Genomic DNA, 20,507 nt, shown 5'->3' with positions numbered 1-20,507 from the left:
CATATATATAGAAAAAATATAGAATTAAAACATATATATATATATATATATATATATATATATATATATATATATATATGTATTTTATATATAAAAAATACTTTTATTACTATTATTTTTTATTACATTTGAATTCATGCCCAAGAATTAGCCTCAGCATGCACTTTGGGAAGCCTAATACTGGGGATAATAATAATATGGTGGCGTGACTGGATGTATTCAAATGGAGCTCATACAAAGTAAATGTTATTCTTTGGGGTTTAAAATGTAGATGAACAAGGAACATCTGAAATAGGAATCCAATGCATGTATTATTTAATATATAAATAAGGCATGTGGATATTTATTAGATGGTCAGTAATCAAGATTATTTGGGACATTTCCAGTCCTGTAATCCCAAACTGGTTAAAGTTGCAAAGCAGTTCTGTCCATGGATAAGTGTGGACTGCTCTCAGTTTTAACAGCAAATGGTGAATATCAGCATAACCTTCTCATCAACTCCTCATCCATGTTTTACGTGTTACCCTCTATTCATTGTTGCTACAAAATCGCCACGCGGGGTATATTATGCATTCTATTTTATTGGACAAGCCCACCACAATGCATGACGCATTCAATGTCATTTTGCAGTGTAGAGTATAGGTAAAGCTGCAAATCCCCTAATATATCAAATTTCACACGATCACACCTCTGCACGGCTCCCATTGGATGCTGAAATAGTGGATAATTCTAAGCAAATTAACGCATTCGTTAACATTTCTTCGTAGCTCCATGGCAACTCATAAGCGGTCCTTTTTGAAAATGGGTAGACAAGTTCTGAATAGCATTGTATGAAAGTAGTTTAGATATCATCCAGTGCTACATTGTTATATTTAGTACGAATATTCTTGAGCTTAACCGTATAAATAAGTTACCTTTTCACCTTTTAAATTAGCTATGTTTGTGAAGACGGTGCGCAAATCTGCAGCCCTTTGTGATGACATATGGGTCCCATAGGTTGTGAAATTACACTTAAATATTACGAGAGGACAACTTTAAAAAAAGGCTTGCTATACATTTAATAATGTTTATCAGTCGTTCAATATATGAAAATATTAAAACTGTCTGATTAGCAATTAACCGAGATACCGTTTTTATTATTACCAGCAACTTTTCTGGAGACGGAAGAGAAATGAAAAGCACTACCGCTCATTAGTCAGCAGCTGTTGCATCCTGTCCAGTAGACATGCTATTTTGTTAGAGTTTTTTTTATGGCTGTCTTGCGTTTTGTCATGTATCAAGTCTTAAAATGCAAGCTTATTTTCTCTGTCTCTTCTAATTGAACTGCGAAGGCAATTATTGCTTGAAGATCATTAATGAATATAAAGACAGTGTTGTGTCGTGATTTTTTTTTGTTATATTTCACCCTGCTATAAACTGACCATGCAAAGAGATACATGTTTAGTTTAAAAGATGTCAAAAAAGTACCTGAAAGAACAGTTTATTCAATAGCATTTTATCAGAATATGAAATTAAATTCATGTAATATCCCCACGCACGCTAAAGCAGCAGAACAATCTCGTTTGTGAGGACGCACAGTCATACATTGCACAGTTATAGGTATATAGTTTATCTTGTGAAGAATATCAGCGTGTGAGTCCTTACCGTTACTTTTACACCATTTTCGTGGCGTATTTTCCTTTTTACTTCATTATATAGACATTAAGGTCAGAAAAAGCTGTGCGATATTATCCGTTTCACACCAGTACAGATACACTTATTTCCGGACTAACAAATGTACGCTAAGGAAACCTTTAAGAAGAAAAAAAACTTGTAATTGATGTTTTCCCATAGAGGCCACCCCTCCCCTCAAACCCACCCTTCAGGTGGAAAAAAATCTTTAAAAGATTTTTTGTCTTTTGTGGGATAACATCAGAAGGGTTTGTCTAGTCGAGCCAATCAGGTCCCTCCCCTGCCATAGATCGCTGCTATAATACATAGCAGTAAAGGCAGACTCTTCGCACAAGCGGCTGTAGCCTGCCTAGCATTTGATTCAGAACCTTTTTTGTCTTTTTTTTCACGCTGCAACGACCAGACTCCGATGTGTTCCGTTATCAACGACCAGAAGCTGTCATTTCCGCACCTGCCACGGTAGGGATCGGTGGATAGCAAAAGAACGAGAAGAGAGGCAAGGGCATTGGAAGCGGGGAAACGAGAGCTAGCGAACGAGAGAGACGAGCGAGATCCAGAGACTACCAGCGATAGATATATAAAGCTTTCAAGTAATTAGATTCGATGGACGAAATGCTGCTGCTAACACGACTCGTGCTGGTAGGCTTCGTCTGCTTGTCCTTCGTGTCCTCTGGGTTGGCTTGTGGACCAGGCAGAGGCTACGGAAGGAGAAGACACCCGAAGAAACTGACACCTTTAGCTTACAAGCAGTTCATTCCCAACGTTGCCGAGAAGACCCTTGGGGCCAGTGGCAGATATGAAGGCAAGATCACTAGGAACTCTGAGAGATTTAAGGAACTGACTCCTAATTACAATCCTGACATTATCTTTAAGGATGAAGAAAACACTGGCGCTGACAGGCTTATGACACAGGTAGAGTGCAAACCCCTTTAGTCACCGGCACTGTAAATAGGCTACAAATGCAATCTGCCGTTTCGGAAACGAATTGTGCATCAACATTTTGGGCAATATCATTCAGCTTAACAGCTGAGTTTTTTTTTTAAAGTATTTAAAAAGTATTAGCTTTTCAAACTTCAATATGCCTGGGGTGTCGTTTAATTCCTTCGTGGTGTGTGTGTATTAGGTTTAAGTCCCCAAGGCAACACTTATCAAACTGTACGGGGAATAAATGCCCCCAAGAAAATTCAGGAAGGCGGGACGCATTTATTATTATAATGGCAGGTGACCTGAAATCTTAGTGTTCTATAGGCTGCATTCCATATTTATCTTCATGTCTGTATGTATCTCTGTTAGGTTATGTTACACGGCCATCACATGCGTTTGTATGTATGTGTACGATCAATTATACATGGGCCTACTCCTGTCATATATATTTAAGAGACGTAATCTAAATTTAGAAGACACTTATGCTTCAATCAAAATATATGTCAATCATATGGCAGCTAAATATAGACCGGAATTAAATACCAGTCTCGTGCATGCGTCTTTGGCTTTGGTTAGGCATTGTGCGCAAATAATGCATTCGTTTCTTAGTGTGTTCACCGGTGCATGAAAATATTGACATTTCTTTAAGGCTCTTCTGTACAGTATTGTTACTTAATATCGGGGTTGAACTGGCAATTACTGCCATATTAAACGGGAACTTTTTCTTTCGGTGCTCTGCTTTTGCAAGACGATTAGGGGAGTTGCATAATAAGCATCCTAGACTACATCACATGCGGTGAATTTGGTTTACTCCTTTGGAAACAATTCTGTGATATATGTGTTGGAAGAGACTTCATCTGCATGACCCGCTTGCATTGCTGATTTCATATTTAATATGGGTCAGAAATGATAACTCCAGTTAAGGTTTCGCATCTTTACTGATTTTGAACGACTATCGATGTAGGTTCTGTATTTTACCCAGAGACAATCAGTGCAGACGTCTTGGTTCGTCGGGTTATTATTATTATTATTTTATTATTGTTGTTTTAATGAATGTTTTTTAGGAATTTATTTGAATATAGCAACCTTAAAATCACAGGTCCTGAATAGAGTGATGAGTCGTGCGCCGACTTCCCCGAACCAAAAGCAGAGGCTAGAGCTCCAATTAAATATTCAGCCTGTTCGAGTGCGTACAGTCTAGATACGATTCTGTAACGGCTCGTCACCAATGCCTTCATAATATTCCATTTAGGCTAACGTACAAGCTAAAGCAGGAGTGACTGTCCTCTATTCCATCATTGAAAAAGTCAGCTAAGTCATTTAGCCCTCGGTCGTTGCAGCTGAAAGCCGCAGGACAGTGATCTGTACCAAGTCAGACACATCTTGCATTTTCAGCTCCACTTACTCCTCTTTTATCGATCGGAACGGCTAGGATTTCAGTTTGTATTTTATATAACCAATGGCAAACCGAAAGCGCCGGCTCCAGAACGCTTCTTTTTATAGGCATTATTATAACCTTTAAACTCGCTCGTAAAATGGGAACAGACAAATCCCACGTTAAAAATGTTCACTGTTGTAGAAAGCTTAGCGGCATTACATTTATTTTCATCCGAAGACACATTTCCCTTGCATTGCTTTTAAGAAAGGCTATAGTACAAGACAAGCACTTCCCTGGGAATATGCTGCCTCTGCTCGGCTTGCCACTCAGCAGCATTAGCTGGGAGCATTTGAACTTATGACCCTCTGTCAATTTCTCTGGAATATAAGAAACACAGGAAATTCAGATACTTCAAGGTTTGTGCATTGGTCAATTAGCATCTTTGCTGGCATATTTATTTTAAGCTATGCTACTTGGTACCAAAAGCTATTGACAGCACACTGATTGATGAAGATGTCCGAACAGAAAGGTGATGCATAAAAGTCACCATTTCGAAAACCTGTGGTTGGCTACAAAGGCACATGGCACGATTTTATCACTCGATTCGCGTAGGATATTCAGTCGTCAAATCAGTGCTGCTGCAGGTTCTGAGTGCATGCAGGTGCATTCAAAAAGTTAGCCGATCAAAAAGATGTTTTGCGAAATAGAAAGCTAGCCTATCGTTTGATATTATCTGGTACCCTGCGGGACCTTTTAAAAACGATGAAGCCTAGATTTGGTGTGGTTTCCACTAATGTAAATCATATACCAGCTAAAGTGATTATGGCTATAAAAACGAAACACCCCAAGGGTGGAGCACTGTGGAATCGGATGGTAGCGTTAACTAGGCAACCTTTCAACTACAAAGACACCTTATATACGGTGAAACTTGCGGGATCGCATTAAATACACGTTTGTGTGCGAAACTCCAGGTGTAGGGATCACCGCAAACAAAAATACCGAAGTAAAAAAATAAAATAAAAAAATAAAAACACGAAATGAATTACTGAAAATATGGCAAATGATGCGGATTTTAGAAGGGCCAGCGGGTTGTTTACACTGACAGGTACCTGATAAGTGTTTCCTCTAACCAATTCATTTGTGAAGAGATTAAGAGCTGGCAGCAAGGGCTTGTTGAACAACTTTGTCTGAACACAAAGCGCTAGCGGAGGGAATCCTGCTGGGCTTCACGGTGACTGAACAGAATTTGGCTTGATTTGCGGCACACGACCCAATGAATTAATAAATAGTTTGGGCTTCACGGCTTTTGACTCTGGCAATCCCACTCAGAATGTGGGGGAAGAAGTTTTGGCATGGCCCCTTTCCCTTCCGCGTGCTACAAGTGCTTAGTATAATCGGTGTATACGTTTGATCTTAATGTTTCATACTGTCTTAGCAGGTATAGTTTAGATACACATGTCATGGGTTCCGAGACAAACACAACATTTAAATTATGTATGTAGTCTTTAAATGAAAGCATATATTGGAGAACACAGGAAGACAAATTCAAATGAAAGAAAATAGGCGTTTATCTATTTTGTTCAGTTGCTGAGCCCATGGGAATAATTATTTAATGGTTTGGAGGTGCCAGTGAAACGAGTCGCGTTAAGCAATCCCGTCACGTCCCTCAAACTTGTACTGCAGGGATAAAGAAAGTTTCTTTCCCCTTCTGGGAGCAGTGAAAAGGGTCTTTGTGATGTTCTATTTGACATATCGGTAAAGTGTTAGGCAGAGTTGTCTTGGAGAAGGCCAAGCATCTCGGCTAAGGGTCTCGGGAAAGGTTAGACACTGCAATACCCTAATTATTGCCCGCAGATTTTATAGTTGGTAGTTGTTAAACCTGGTTTCCTTAGATTCAAACCTCAATAAATTATCTCACCAGAACATAAACCCGATAAATCCCAATGACATTAACGTAGCATGTCTTTGATTTCAATTGTGTAGCCCGTGTGTTTCAAAGTTATATTTATTGAAGCACACATTTTGCGACGCTTTAAATCGGTTTCCAGTTGTTTCCCTTTTGTGTGTGAGTATAAACGAATGATAACTGGTCACACATTTCCAAGCCTCAGATCTATACGTTTTAGGTCAGTGAAGCAGCTGAGAATGGCTTATCAATTTTTCATTGCCGGCTTCTCTTTCTTCGGTTTGTTCGTTTTAATACCAGTCTTAGCATCTTCACGCAAACTGTACTTATTGTTATGCCAAGCCAAGAGATGCTCCATTGCACAGAAATATCATATAGCGATGTAATCAAAAACAAGGAAAATAGATTCAAACTTAAAATGGAATTCGATTTTCAGCCCTTTTTTTGCTAATTCCGAACGGAATCTTGAGGCCCCAGTGGGTTCATTGCAAATATCTAAAACGTTAAGCACTTTACTGAGTGATTTGTAAAACTAAAGCTTCTAAGGGCCAAGAAATCCATTTGGGAAAAAACGTCTCACCGCCACGTGACGTTCCTTAAATCCCCTGGGTTAAAAGTGTTGGTTTCTAACTTGACAGATATGGTTAGTCATATATTGACGGATTGCTCTTACACTTGAGAGCTTTGATTTGACAAGACAATACACACTTTTACCCAATGGGCATGTTATCCACTATTTTGCTTTTAAATTAAAATAAAATTATGCTGATTGTTGATGATGCAGGGCACATGTCTGGTTTATATATAGGCTATATACTGCGTCTTGGTAGCTAATTAAAATAACTTTAACGGAATCTTAAATTAAATGCTGTAATTTAAAAATAAACTGCGCGGCTACTTTTTGCAATGCGTTTGCAGTTCCTTCGGATTGTCCAGTCAGCCGTAAAACGCAATCTGAGGAAATAGGCAAAATTATCGATATCAGCTGCACCAGAACATTGGTTACTTGATTAAGATTAAGAATGAGTGCAAATTGTATAAATGCGAGTATTAATCTCGTGGATGGGCCTAATTAAATGCTCTTTTTTTCAGAGATGTAAGGACAAGCTGAATTCATTGGCAATTTCTGTCATGAACCAGTGGCAAGGAGTTAAACTGCGGGTGACAGAAGGCTGGGACGAGGATGGACACCATTTCGAAGAGTCTTTACACTACGAGGGAAGGGCCGTGGACATCACTACCTCTGACAGAGACAAAAGCAAATATGGCACGCTGTCCAGGCTTGCGGTGGAGGCTGGATTCGATTGGGTCTATTATGAGTCTAAAGCTCATATTCATTGTTCAGTCAAAGCAGGTGAGGTTAAACAGTTTTAACGCAGAAATTGCCACCGATGCATTATTGTATCATCAAATGTATGCACCAATGTTTCAAACTTGGAACAGTGACACTTTTTGTCATTACATTTATGCATTTTTCCCATAAAGAAACGTGAATTGATCACCAATCAGTCCACGGAAGTACACAAAGGTCATTGCACAACCAGTAATAGGCTACACAATGTTAGATGCAGAGCGGTAACCCACTTTCCATAATTGCTGAACCTACAGCATCTCGTGATTTCTTTCTGATATCTATTAGGCTATGAATAATGTATTTTAGAAAATGGTGATAAGTGGTCTTGGTTGAATAGACTAAGAGGCACATTTTGGACCGTCCATATTTGCAACTTCAGGTTACACACTCCCTGATTGAAATAATTTATTATAAATTCAATATGCTATTAGACCTGTGTTTCCTCAATAGGAGATTTCTTTAAACGAGACAATCATGATCGACGGGGAATATTTCATTTTCCGCAATGCTGAACTAACAAGGGTCAGACACAGCCCTGTCATATTCCTATGTCGGTTGAGATAGGCCATGCAAAAAAACAAACAAAAAAAAAGATAGATATATATATAACAAAGCATGCTCCATATAGCTAACCTATAACAAGTTTTGTGCTCACGGTCCCGTTCAACTTATAAGTTAGTCCCATTTTAATAGCTCCAAAAAACATTTCGACGCCAAACATTATGTACGTTCTATATTTGTATTAACTGAATTCTGTTCGCGTTTGAAACCATTTAAATAAATTATTTTTCTCGAATCTCTCTGGTTTAAGAGATTCGGTTTGCAATGGGTGACATATTTTCACATTTCAGTTAATAGGCTGCCCCCAGGCTACACGTATGCAGGCCACATAGCCAACGATATGAATTAGGCCTACATATTATATCACCGACCAGCATCGCGTAAACATATCATAATACAACTGTAAAATTGCAGTTTTGTTATTCAGTAAATAATTGGTAATTTGATAGGCTAATGTGTTCGAGAATTAGATATTTATTTCCGGTTTTCACTATATAGGCTAGTCGGTACTAAGCATTGGTGACGCACATATAAATTGTAGCCTATAACTTGGTTTGTTGCGGGTGTTTGCCATACACAGAATATTTCACGATCTTATATCGCCCCACACTGTCGCAGCAACGGAACCACTGGAATAGCTTTTTAAAGGGGAACGCGCTTTCAAAAATAATTGCCTAGTAGAGTATACATTTGGACGGATGCTGGCAAAATGTTACAGAAAGGGCTATTATTCAGAATATTAACGACGCCAAATTGACGAAAAACTAGATTGGACCACATAATTGAATATACATGTCAATTAAAAAATGCGGATAAATCAAATGCAGTTTACTAGACATGGAATCTATTGGACATATGCCGATGGTGTATGACTTCATATCAGTTTTAACGCCCTGAATTGTATGAACAGACAGAAATTTACAAGTTATGCCGTCAAAAACATTGGAACAAAGCTATAAAACTGCAAGGATTATCTTGAGGCAGACATTCCGTCATCTAATTTAACGCTATAGGCTACTCAACCAAAGAACATAAAATTGTTTGGAGCGTTCCAGAAACAACATCAGCTCAATAATAAAAACACAATAAATTGGTTGCATATTTCCGATATTGCCTGCATCCTTTCTTATCATTTATCTCCTATCCAACCGTTTGCATTTTCAACACACCAATTGAATATAATCCTTCAAACGCTCAGAGTGGTAAATCTGCTAGTTAATATTCAAAACACACTTTTTGAGATCATATTTAGTCTGTGTCGTTCAGGGTCGTGTGACTGTACGAAATGGATTTGAACAGCGCAATGTTGGATTCGGTCGGCTAAAGCTGGTTTTCAATTGTCACAACCTTAATTCATGCTGTGGAATCTTATGAGAAGATTAAATGCTAAAATTCCAAGCAGGAAGATTCCATTCTCTCGATCTCTGTTTGCTGAAAGTGTGACCCTAGAGATTGGAATGCAAAGAAGTCCTCTCCCAAGGCCTGAATTATTGTCATCAGGATAGACAACAGAGAAGGCTGCGGTGGTAAAAAGAGGGCGACTTCGAACATTTAGAGCTCTGCCTTCATTTAAAATTCAAATACACATCTTGAGTGCCTTGGAAAAGTGGCTCCGCTGCGCAAATAGTGTTTGCAATGCCCTGGTTTTGGAGAGTATGTGTGTGAATTGGCACATAGGGGTTTCTGCACCTGAGCAAATATAGGCGAGAAGCTGGGAAAAGCGTAAGTGTCCTTTTCCAGGAGTATGGCCATCTACAAGCTGAATTAGAATGACAATGTCTGCTCTTTATTGGTTTTTAATTAGAGGGACCGAGCTGTGGCCTTCCAGCAGCGGTTTTCACATCTCACGCTATTCAGTAGCCTGATTTTTGTTGTGAGAGAATGGCTTTTTTTCATGCTTTCTACAATTTTACGCTGATAATGATTAAATTATTGTACATTAATAAATAGCCTGTTTATGTATGACCGACACGTGCATAATTAGGCCTACAGCGTATTTAATAATTAGAAAACAGCCTTTTCATAATGTTGAAGGCTATTGCTTCATTCAGAAACTTGAACAAGTGGTCGAAAAGGAGACTTTGAACTTTTGGTTACGGAGTTTATCATGGCTAGAGGGGAGATGTTTAGTTCCTCTATAACATTAGGTAATATTTAATGAGCAAAACTGTACACAGAGCATGCAAGGTTTTCAATGACTATATTTACAATAGTTGACTTTTTGAAATAATGCGCTTTTTATTTATTTTTTGTTTTAACAGAAAACTCGGTTGCTGCTAAATCTGGAGGCTGCTTCCCAGGCTCGGCTTCAGTTGCGCTGAAAGATGGACGTAGGAAACTGGTGAAAGATCTTAGAGTTGGCGACAAGGTGCTGGCCGCGGATAGTGAAGGAAAGCTCACTTATAGTGACTTCGTTATGTTCGTGGACCAAGACGTAGGAACACGAAGAGAGTATTATGTCATTGAGACGAAAGATCCGCTCAAGAAGATCACCCTCACCGCTGCGCATCTTCTTTTTGTTGAGAACAACGCAACGGATAACTTCGACACCATGACCGCAATATTTGCCAGCAACGTCAAACCTGGACAGAATGTATTCGTAGTTGATGGTATACACAACCAACTGACGCCCGTCACAGTGGAAAGGATTTATATGGAAGAACAGTACGGCTCATTTGCTCCAATCACCGCTCAAGGAACCATTGTGGTTGATCAGATACTGGCATCCTGCTACGCGGTAATAGAAGACCACAAGTTGGCGCACTGGGCCTTCGCACCTGTCAGGCTAAGCTACGGACTGACGTCATTATTATTTCCGCAAGCCTATTCAATGTCGAACAGCACCTTTCAGGAAAACGGTGTCCATTGGTACTCCAAGATTTTATATCAAATAGGAACATGGGTTCTGGACAACCACACTCTTCATCCACTGGGGATGTCAATAAACTCAAGTTGAAACGTCTAACAGCAAATGCGAAATAAGACTAATGTAGGATAATAAATGAAAGTAGAGATACAGAGACAGAGGCCCCGGAGGAGATGGGATATTTATTTCATTGACATTTACATGTGTCCTTTTCAAAGAATAAATGGACCTGCAAGAGCCTTAAAACTTTTCTTTGAATAATTTATTCTCATGTGAACTCTCGCTGGTACCACGCGAATGGATTCTAATACTGTGTGACCAGTCAATTGTGCAGAATCTATTTTTGTATTATATCACAAGTAAACCGCAAAGAAAAAAAGAGAAATGTAAAAAGAGAAAACCTCTTGACAGTTTGTAATGTTCTGTGCATATGTGCATCTGACTGTTATATTTTGGGGGATAAACATACTTCTTGGGGGTCCATAAATTATATTTTTATACACAGAATTGTAAATTAGATTTTGACAGATCGTTACTTACTGAATCACATTTCGTTATTTGAAATAGTGTAAGATACGAGAATATATTTTAATTTAAATAGTTGCAAAAAGTCTTGGAAATCTTGTATTGTTTTGTGTTTGTTAAGATTTTTATTCTTTTGTGAACTGTTTGGTTATGGCTAAGTTGTTGAAGCGGGGAAGATTTCATATTCTGCCTCGTGTCCACACTACTTCGTGTTTCTTTTTTTTCCCGCTTTTGTTTTCTATTTTATTTGAAAAAATTAAATGCACATTCTGACAGTTTCGTAATATGATATAGTAGTACAGAACAAGATGTTTCTTTAATAAATTAATAAGTAACTGCTGTAAATTTACTAAAATGTATTTTTTTCATATTTTGTAATAGGAAAATAGTTTTATAGAAATAAAATGCGGCAGATGCACAGTTTGGATAGTAGCTATATGATACATAAGGTAACCGTACCAGTTAACTTTCATAACAGGGCGATATGTCATAAAGAAATGTTTAGAGTTTATTATTTATATGTTTACTACGAAATGAGATAAAGAAAATATTCAAACTTTCATCTGTTACATGTTTTTGCTTTCCAAAATACACAAGAATAAAAATTAATGGTATTATATACTGCAGATTTAGGGTTAATAGATGGTATGTAATGCACCTTAAAATAACAAACGTAATTGCATATTTGTAAGTAAACAAAAAAACAATGGTATTTTAATTAGTTGATAAAAAGTTTTTCTTTTATTTATTGGAACTACATTGATGTCAGTACCATGGACATTTGAAAGGTGCATACAGATCTACACATGCTTTAGAAGGTCTGCTGGGATAGTTTCGAGTCATGCATGAATACTAGTTTTAGAAGTGCAGTGCATTCAAGCTGTTTGTAAGCCAGTGAAGCACACGGTCAGAATACCAGAAGTCAGAATCACTGAGGAGGAATTGGCCCATGCCTCAGACAGGGAGAAGAGAAAGTAGTCATTTACACGTGAGCCCAAGTCAGATGTGAAGCTTATTCATAAAAGACTTGAGTCTGGAACTGTAGGATTGGCCTAAGCTTTGAACTGCCTGAAGCCTGTCTGTGAAAAGTGAAGACTCAATGCTAAACTGAAGCTGCATGGCCTTTCAGAAATTCCTCTGGAACAGAAAGATGGATTAAACAGGCTTGTGTTTGTTAGCCTAATCTACTTGCAGATTTTGTAAGCAAACTATTGATTCCGTTCTCTGGAAATTCAGCTTAAACAAAATATTTATCCTACTCCATGAAGGGCCCACAAGAAGATTTGGTAGTATTGTATAAGAATACATGGTATTTAAAGGCTTCTTAGCCCAAAGGTCGATAGAATTTCCTCTCGAATCACGACTTGCCTTTAAAAAGTGGTTCAGGATTGCCAATGTACTAATTATAAGCAACTGGATTGGGTGGCTGCAAAATACAAAATGGACGCATGTGTACACAGGGAAGCTTTCATATAATTCATGATTTGTCACAAATGTGTTTATCAAAGGAGTAAGGTGATTATGTATGAATGGCTACATGCAATTTAAGATGGCAGTCAAAATATTTGTTAGTTTGCTGGAGGCTGTATCTAAGATATTGACAGACCTGCTAAAATATATATCATGTATAGTCTTAAAATTCACCAGAGTAGTCAATCCCAAACTACAGGTTAATGATTTTAATTCGTTGTGAAAAACTGGTATAACAGCGACATCTAGTGGTCTGTCTGTGAAAAGCAAGATATTTACCAAGCGTATGACAAAGTTTGTCATATATTGTTCGATCTCTCATTACATGCTTCCGAACTCCGCGGCCCGTTTGAAGGTACATCTTGCTGAGTCTCACTGCGTTTTTAGATGATGTGCCTTTTGGATGAGATCCGTCTCAGAATATAGAATTAAAATATCCAATAAAATTGCTTAATATTTTAAATACCACCATACTAAAGAAAATAAATCACGTATGACTACAATGTATAAAATAATAGCAAAATTAAGCCTGGTCAGATGTTACTCCAGGCTATAGATCCAACAGACTCTCAAAGACAAGGAAAAACAACAAAAACAAAACAAGCAACCTACAGTGACCCCACACATAGGAATCAAATGGCTGTAAGCCCATGCAGACGGAGTGTTGCTTTTCTGTGGGGGTCATTAATGATGACCCCCATCTTGTCTGTGAACCTGCGATTTCAAATCATATGACTTCCATGCATCATCAAAACCGGACGTTTAACCTCGCCTGGTGGGGCAGCAGCTCTAGCTGAAAGCCAGTTGCCTTATGTGTGTATCCATCATCATAGAGGGATGATTATGGGCTTCTCTGCCACTTTTGATAACCTGACCTTCTGAAGTCTGTGTGTGTGTGTGTGTGTGTGTGTATATGTGTGTGCGTGTGTGTATACAGTCATTGCTACATATTGAAAAGACCTATACGTCACTCACTTGGTTCTGTGGGCACTGTTCATGCCCTGCTTGTTTTTAGATAAGAGTGAATTAACTGAGAAAAATGTGAAGACACTTCATGAAACAAAGAGAAAGATCAGACATTTTACCTTCTTCAAATGAAGAGGTGAGTTTCCAGAACTCTCCATCAAGGAATTGGATGAAAGTAACACTTCACAACCAAAGCAGACTCACAGATGACCTGGTTACAGTATAGAGACCGGGCGAAGGAGACATCAAATGAAACAATAAAACAGGCGCTCTTTCATACATTCATGAGATACAGAGAGGCTCAGCACTACTAGAGCACTTAACACACAAATATTAAGAGTAAAAACATCATGGAAAACAAGTAAAGTATGATTATTACATTGGTAAGATAAGTATGCTAGCAACATAAGCCAAAACCTGCTGACTCATGAGAAGACAAGATCAGTCTTTATGAAAGGTGGCTTGAATAAAAAATTTACAGTGGGCTCCAGAATTATTGGCGCCATTAAAAATGAAGAAAAAAGGCTGCATATAATAAACAACACATACAATAATCCATATGTTCAAAGAGAAAACTATACTTGTATTTCAATACATTTACTCTCATGGTTCAATGTTTTGTAACAAGGAATCTAATTTTTATTTATTTAAATCATAGGTGTCACAATTATTTGCAGCCTAACAATTGTAAATAAAATCAAACAATGTGAAATTGGCAATAGAATTTTAATTAATTTAGTTAATCTCAGTCTAAAGTAACTATATTGCATCATTCCATCACTGTTTCACTCGATTATAAAAACAGTAAGAAGCCTGCAAAACACTTTTGTCATCCATCAGCATGGGAAAAGCCAAATAACCCAATTCAGAAGAGACCGTCTACAGTCTGGTTTTGGGTATAAAAAACAAAACAAAAAAAAACACAAAACAGATAAACATAACGCTAAGCACAGTAAGGGCAATAATAAAATAATTCAAACATATGGAATGGTTGCAACTTGCCAGGAAGAGGACGCGTTGTCTTCTTGGATGGTGTGGAAGATGGTGAGGGAGGTCATAAAAGAGCACAGATTAAAAATTGCAGAGATTGGTTGCTGCTTGGGGTCACCACTCCCAAAAAGAACCATGAAATGGCACCTCCATACAAACACTCTTTGGAAGGGTAGCATTTACTGAGCACAATAAACAAAACCAAGCATCTAGAGTTTGCCAAACCTTGATGTAATTATGACTGGAAAAGAGGGCTATGGTCAGATAATACCAAAATTGAATTGCTGTTTGGGGAAACATTTTTTATTTTGAAAATGTATGACTTTGGTTGATTCCATTGAATCATAAATAAAGCACACTTCTTTACACGTTGGCAAATTGACAGGTTTTGTTGCACATATTTATCAAGAGTGGCAATAACACCATCAACAAACATCATACTTTTAAATTATTATTTAAAGATAGTTAAATCCTAACTTTCTCAATGTAGTTTTCTGGTTGAAAAAAAGGAATTAAAATACAGCAAACCTGTTGATGACACTGCACACTGAAAGTGGAGCTGAATTGATAGAGGTCAGTATGGTTGGCTGGATTCATATCTTCATTAAACACTAGATTGGCTGTAAATCACTCCTGATAATCACGCTCCACTTTAGGACGGACACTGACATATGTCCACTGGCCGTTAGTCCAACAGATGTCAGGGAAGAATTTAATCTATACATCAGAGAGTAAATCAATATCCGCACAGCCTCTGTCCTAAACTGGCTCCTTAATGAGCAGACAGCTCACTGGACACACATAAAAGTCAGGAGATATGAAGAGTCCTACTTTTTAACAGCAAAACATGCCTCACAAACATCGAAAGTTGTACCAAATATGGGCCTTAGTGTGAACATTTATAGGTAGCACTGGGTATCCAGAGAAAAATAAGAGGATACTTAGTGGATTGCCTTCAGTCACTGATCTGAGATGACTGAGGGAGGGCATTGGGATCAGTCAAAGTCTGGCTTATATGCTCAATATAATAAATAAAAGGCATATTTTTTCAGTTGGATAACCCATTGTTTTGCATACAAAATATTGTTGAAGCAATTAAAAAACAGCCAATATCGCACTGCTGGAAACTAAAACTAAACGGCTTTGACATTGATCGGTCACCTTTCACCCGGAATGCAGCATTCTGGGTAGGCATGCTCAGGAGGTACGTTCTGAGCATTATGCCACATGAATCTCCGGTGCAGTCAGTGCCCATGAAGCTCCAACATCACAGTCTCACAAGAAAAATTATTACTGCAGAAAACAAGTATGCTGCTGCCATTACTGATGAGGGTAATGCTGATGATTACGGAATTATTCTTCTGACCAAAGCTTGGTACAATGCACATATTAACAGCAGCTGGAACTCTAACAGGAGAACACACTGCTTGCTTTTGGGGGTTCAGGACTGGTCTATTCGGTAAAGCCTCTGTGAGTATTCTGTAAGAATGCCTCTATAAATAAGCTTTGATTTTGAATGTGAGTATTAAAACACAAACGGATGAATATCAAATTCTCAGGACACAGTGTGACCACAGCACTCAAAGTTGTGAATTGGGAGTTTGGCTGGGACGGGGCACCACGAGGAGGAAGAAAGCCGGCTGAAAAACACCTTCAAAGAGAAAGATGTGAAAGCGCGCAGGTACAGGACGAGACTCCACATTTTTTCCCCTCCGAGTCCCACCTCGAGAAATATGTGGGGGAGCGAAGAGATGTGTGCAAACAGCAGCATCCACACCTCAGTGTCAAACTGTCTCACAGGGACGCTTCCCATAACTCACGCTCCCAGGAGACAGCGCTTTACTCTCTGGCCAGCTCGCCGTCTGAGAGCAAAATACAAGTAAACCAAGGTAAGGCAGACGGACAGAGACTTGCTTGTTTTTTTGGTTATATCTGAGTCGAAGCATTTATCAGTGAAATCTAGCAAACTATTACACCATTCAAAACTAGTAACACAATCAGTGGTGCAAAATAAATATCATGACCAATCATTAGTCATGTTATTTGATTTGCGTTTGCTACAAGGTTTTGCACATACTAAAGGTTTGAGGAAAACAGGCCCTCTATGTAACGCCCCATGACAGTCCTGTACGTTCTCTCAAAAATAAGTAAATAAAGATGTGCTGGGAGAAGCCACTGTTCACTCTGCTGCTTCACTTCTGTCCCCTGGCAATCTGTCGGTTATGGAGATTTATTCTCATTTCGGAGCAACTCGTTTCATAAAACGGCTGACTAAGTTGAGGATTTTATGAAATCAGTGAAAAATAGAATAATAGAAGGAAGAAAAGAGACGACAGATCTAAAATCAAAGCTTCCGTTCCATTCCATTACAGAAAGCCTGTGAAATTCCAACTGCTGAGGGAACCAACTCAAGCTTACAGAAAAGGCTCACAAATATACTCTAAATGTGAGCATGATTTTGAAAACACACTGATAAATAAATAGTGCACGATCCTCAGCACAGTGAAATGTGAGACTGAAAGAGCGGGGAATGGGACAGACTGGGTGCCCATGTAGCACGCATCACTGTCAGCAGGTCCTCCCGCGAGAGCCCTGCTGCGTGGCACTGCCCAGTCAAGCCACGGAAAACAGCCAATCAGGAGGCAGCAACCCGACGGGCTCGGGGAGGGGGCGGGTAATCTCTGGTGTTTGCATGCGATGGGCACTCTCTCCCAGTTTACCCAGAGGCCCCTCATGACCCGTCTGCGCCAATCACGGGCCGGCGCTTCGCACATGAAGAGGAATCAAAATGGCCGCCATGAGAAGAGGGGCTCTCGTGACACTTGGACAGACACACGTGCGTCGCTCAATACAACCGCAGAAAAGGCTAAACCGACACGTGCGACTGGAATTTAACACAACACATTTTAATTCAATAACTTAATACACTGCAGCTGCCTACAGTTAATTAGCCACATGAACTACAGATATGGAAGAAGCTCCACTCAAAAAATAAGAGCAAGAGGTGCGTTTTACAGAAGCCAGGAAAGAAAAGTGTTTTCCTCCTCGACTGATAACTAAACCATTACTAAGGTGGTGAACAGCACATGAATTCCATCTGTGGCGTGAGGGCTTCAAACATATCTGCAGATTATCAAAGCCATACTGCCTCTCTGTGTGCATTGTGTGGTCAGCAGTGAGAGAGCACATATAAGCTCAGAGACAAAGCGCAGTGACACGGTGCTGATGAATGATGAGGGCTGACTGGCTCAAACACACACAGGAATGTCAGGCAGCCAAGCTGTTTGCTCAGACTGAGAGAACATCAGAACTGTAATCAAATTTAAGAGCTCCGTCGATGCGTCGTCATAAAGTCGCCGCCTTTTTAAATTTCTCTTGATTTTTCTTTTTCGCAACAGGAACCGAGATTCCGCTCCGCGTTTTTTAGGACAAACACGTTTTGTCGATACTGTACAGTTGGAACTTGCGGGAGACAGGAGAGCAGCACTGGGGCGCAGGCGGTGACCTCCCGACTCCGGCAGGTACAAAAGCGTCCGGGTGAGAGCATTCCTGGGAGCGGGGAAAATAAAGGCTCTAATCCCGGCAGGGCCCACAGACTGCTGGATTACAGGCTCGTTTCAACAAACGCTGACATCCGCAAACACCAGCAGTCTGGCGTCTGGAAGCATATTTCAACCAAGGCTTCTGCTGTTGGCAAACAAAATACATTAGCAAATCAAAACAAAGCACGGTTACTTCAAGACCACACCAAGAGTTCCAAAGCTTTCAAATCATTCAAGAAATAAATATGAAACAAACGCTCGCACAATATAAAGATATAAAATATTTCAACATTTTATTGCGTCATTGCTCGTCTTGTTTTTCATCTACTGACCACCAGGTGTCATCTTAAGTGCTTGAATTTCAGTCTCAGAAATGAAATGACGTCTTTTTCCCAAATATTTTTATGATATTCAGATTTTCTTACTAATTATCGCAAATTTCACTTATTCACTCAGGCTCGAGAGGCCTCTTAAGCCATCATCTGTGGAGTTTTTAATGTATGGATTCATGTGGAAAAGCGAAGACATTTATATTCACAGGTTAACACAATGTAGCAAAAAAGAAGCAAAAAGAAGTATTTTTCACACTTTTTTTTTTATTTGTAAAATAAACATGAGTTCATACATTCATAAAGGAACATCACAGAGTTTTAACAGGAACTTCATAAAGAGGTTCACAGAAAGTTCAGTACAGTGCAGTACTACCATACAATGCAGGCAGACATATCCATGTGTATATAAATAATATATCAGCATCACAAACATGAATCATACAGTATATGTCCATGTAGTCATCATTCCAGGACAGTACAGTTCAGCTTTTGCTTTTTTGAACAGTTCAGTGTCTACTGAGAATTGCAATGATTGTTTGTCTGATAAAAATGAGTGTAGTCTCTTCTTGGAACAAACAGTAGAAATGCGCCCCCTAATGGAGAGTCTGAGCACTGCCACACCCCTGGCGGGAGTACCACAGTGACACAGCAAGTGTCTGAACCGTGAACCCGGGCAGGTAACCTCCGTCACTGGGACTAACTAACAAAGGCAATCCGGCACCTATTCAATACAAAATGCTTCAGGTTTAATTCACAGCATCACACCACACCACACACTCACACTCTCATGATTAAAAAATGGAAATAAAATAAACACTCCGTCCGCTTTGCAGTAAGAAGCTCCTGTGGAATAAAAGCAGTCAGTGAGATGTACCGAGTCGCCTTCATGCACACGCACAGAAACCTGTAAACAGAGACAAGCTTATCACTGACAATATGAGGAGAGAGACAGAAAGAGAGAGAGCGCGAGAGAGGGTGAGAGAGAGAAAGAGGGGGTACAAGAGAGGGGGAGAAGGAGCGGGCAAGAGAGAGAAGGAGAGAGATAGAGAGGGAGAAGGAGAAAGAGGGAGAGAGAGTGAGAGGGAGAAGAGAAAGAGGAAGGGAGAGATATCAAGAGAGGGAGGGAGTGAGAGGGAGAAGAGAAAGAGGGGGCAAAAGAGAGAGAGAGATAGAGAACAGACAATGATACTGATAGAGATATATAAAGACAGATGGGTATACAGACACACAAGACAGACGGATAGATCAGACACAGGCAAGGCACTGCCGTGAGCAGAACGTCACAAGATTAACTGGACATTTGATTTTGGACCCAAACCATTAAACCTGTAGGAATAAAACATGCTTATGCATTAATGGAGTTATCTTGAGCCAGGACCCTCTGAAAGGAAATAAATGTTAGAATTCACAAAGCAAACCACAATGTCAAAACATGTGGTGAAGGTAAACCCAAGCACACATTCAAGTTCTCGCAATGGTTTGAACAATACAAACATTTTTTTTCAGACAGGCAACAACACAGCAACGTTTGGGCCCAACCAGGTTGAAGCATATTTCCATATGTCAAAATAGCAGAAATACAATCCTACTGTAGTATTGTCACATAATTATATGAACCCATTTTCCTGCTCACAATAAAAAAATTCATAGAGAACCCAACCGCAACTCATAATTCACACATTTCTTCCTGATAAGTCTTCGCCACATATAAATGCTTGTTTTCCTGAAACTACTTCTCAATTTGAGCGTTGTATTGGCAAGCAACATGCAATACCTGCCAGGTAATGGGCTGGGGAAACCAAACAGGCTCCCCATTGAACCCTGGCTGATAATGCATCTGCGTTAGCTACAAAACCACAAAGGTGTGCTGACTGCAAACCTCTGAGAATAAGGCAATTTACTTCCTTAAGCCTGATTAGGCAAGTTACTGGGTAGCCAATGGTTCGTATTCTCAACCAAATTTGACTAATTTTAAGCTTAATTCTTCTTAAAAGATACATATAGGACCAATATGATCCTGGT

General features: G+C 39.3%; 1 protein-coding gene across 1 annotated transcript; it reads left to right on the top strand.

Annotated features, from left to right (window-relative positions):
* The first annotated feature begins 1,955 nt into the window (after window positions 1-1,955).
* shha (sonic hedgehog signaling molecule a) lies at window positions 1,956-11,745 on the top strand. Its single transcript, XM_061239715.1, has 3 exons — window positions 1,956-2,583; window positions 6,972-7,233; window positions 10,056-11,745. The coding sequence occupies exons 1-3, from the start codon at window positions 2,275-2,277 to the stop codon at window positions 10,748-10,750; spliced, it is 1,266 nt and encodes a 421-aa protein (XP_061095699.1). The 5' UTR covers window positions 1,956-2,274; the 3' UTR covers window positions 10,751-11,745.
* Window positions 11,746-20,507: the final 8,762 nt, after the last annotated feature.

Source organism: Conger conger, chromosome 4 (assembly GCF_963514075.1).
Source record: "Conger conger chromosome 4, fConCon1.1, whole genome shotgun sequence".
In the NCBI taxonomy this organism is placed as follows: Eukaryota; Metazoa; Chordata; class Actinopteri; order Anguilliformes; family Congridae; genus Conger; species Conger conger.
Note: the sequence above shows the minus strand (reverse complement) of the source record. Positions and strands in the feature narration are given on the sequence as shown.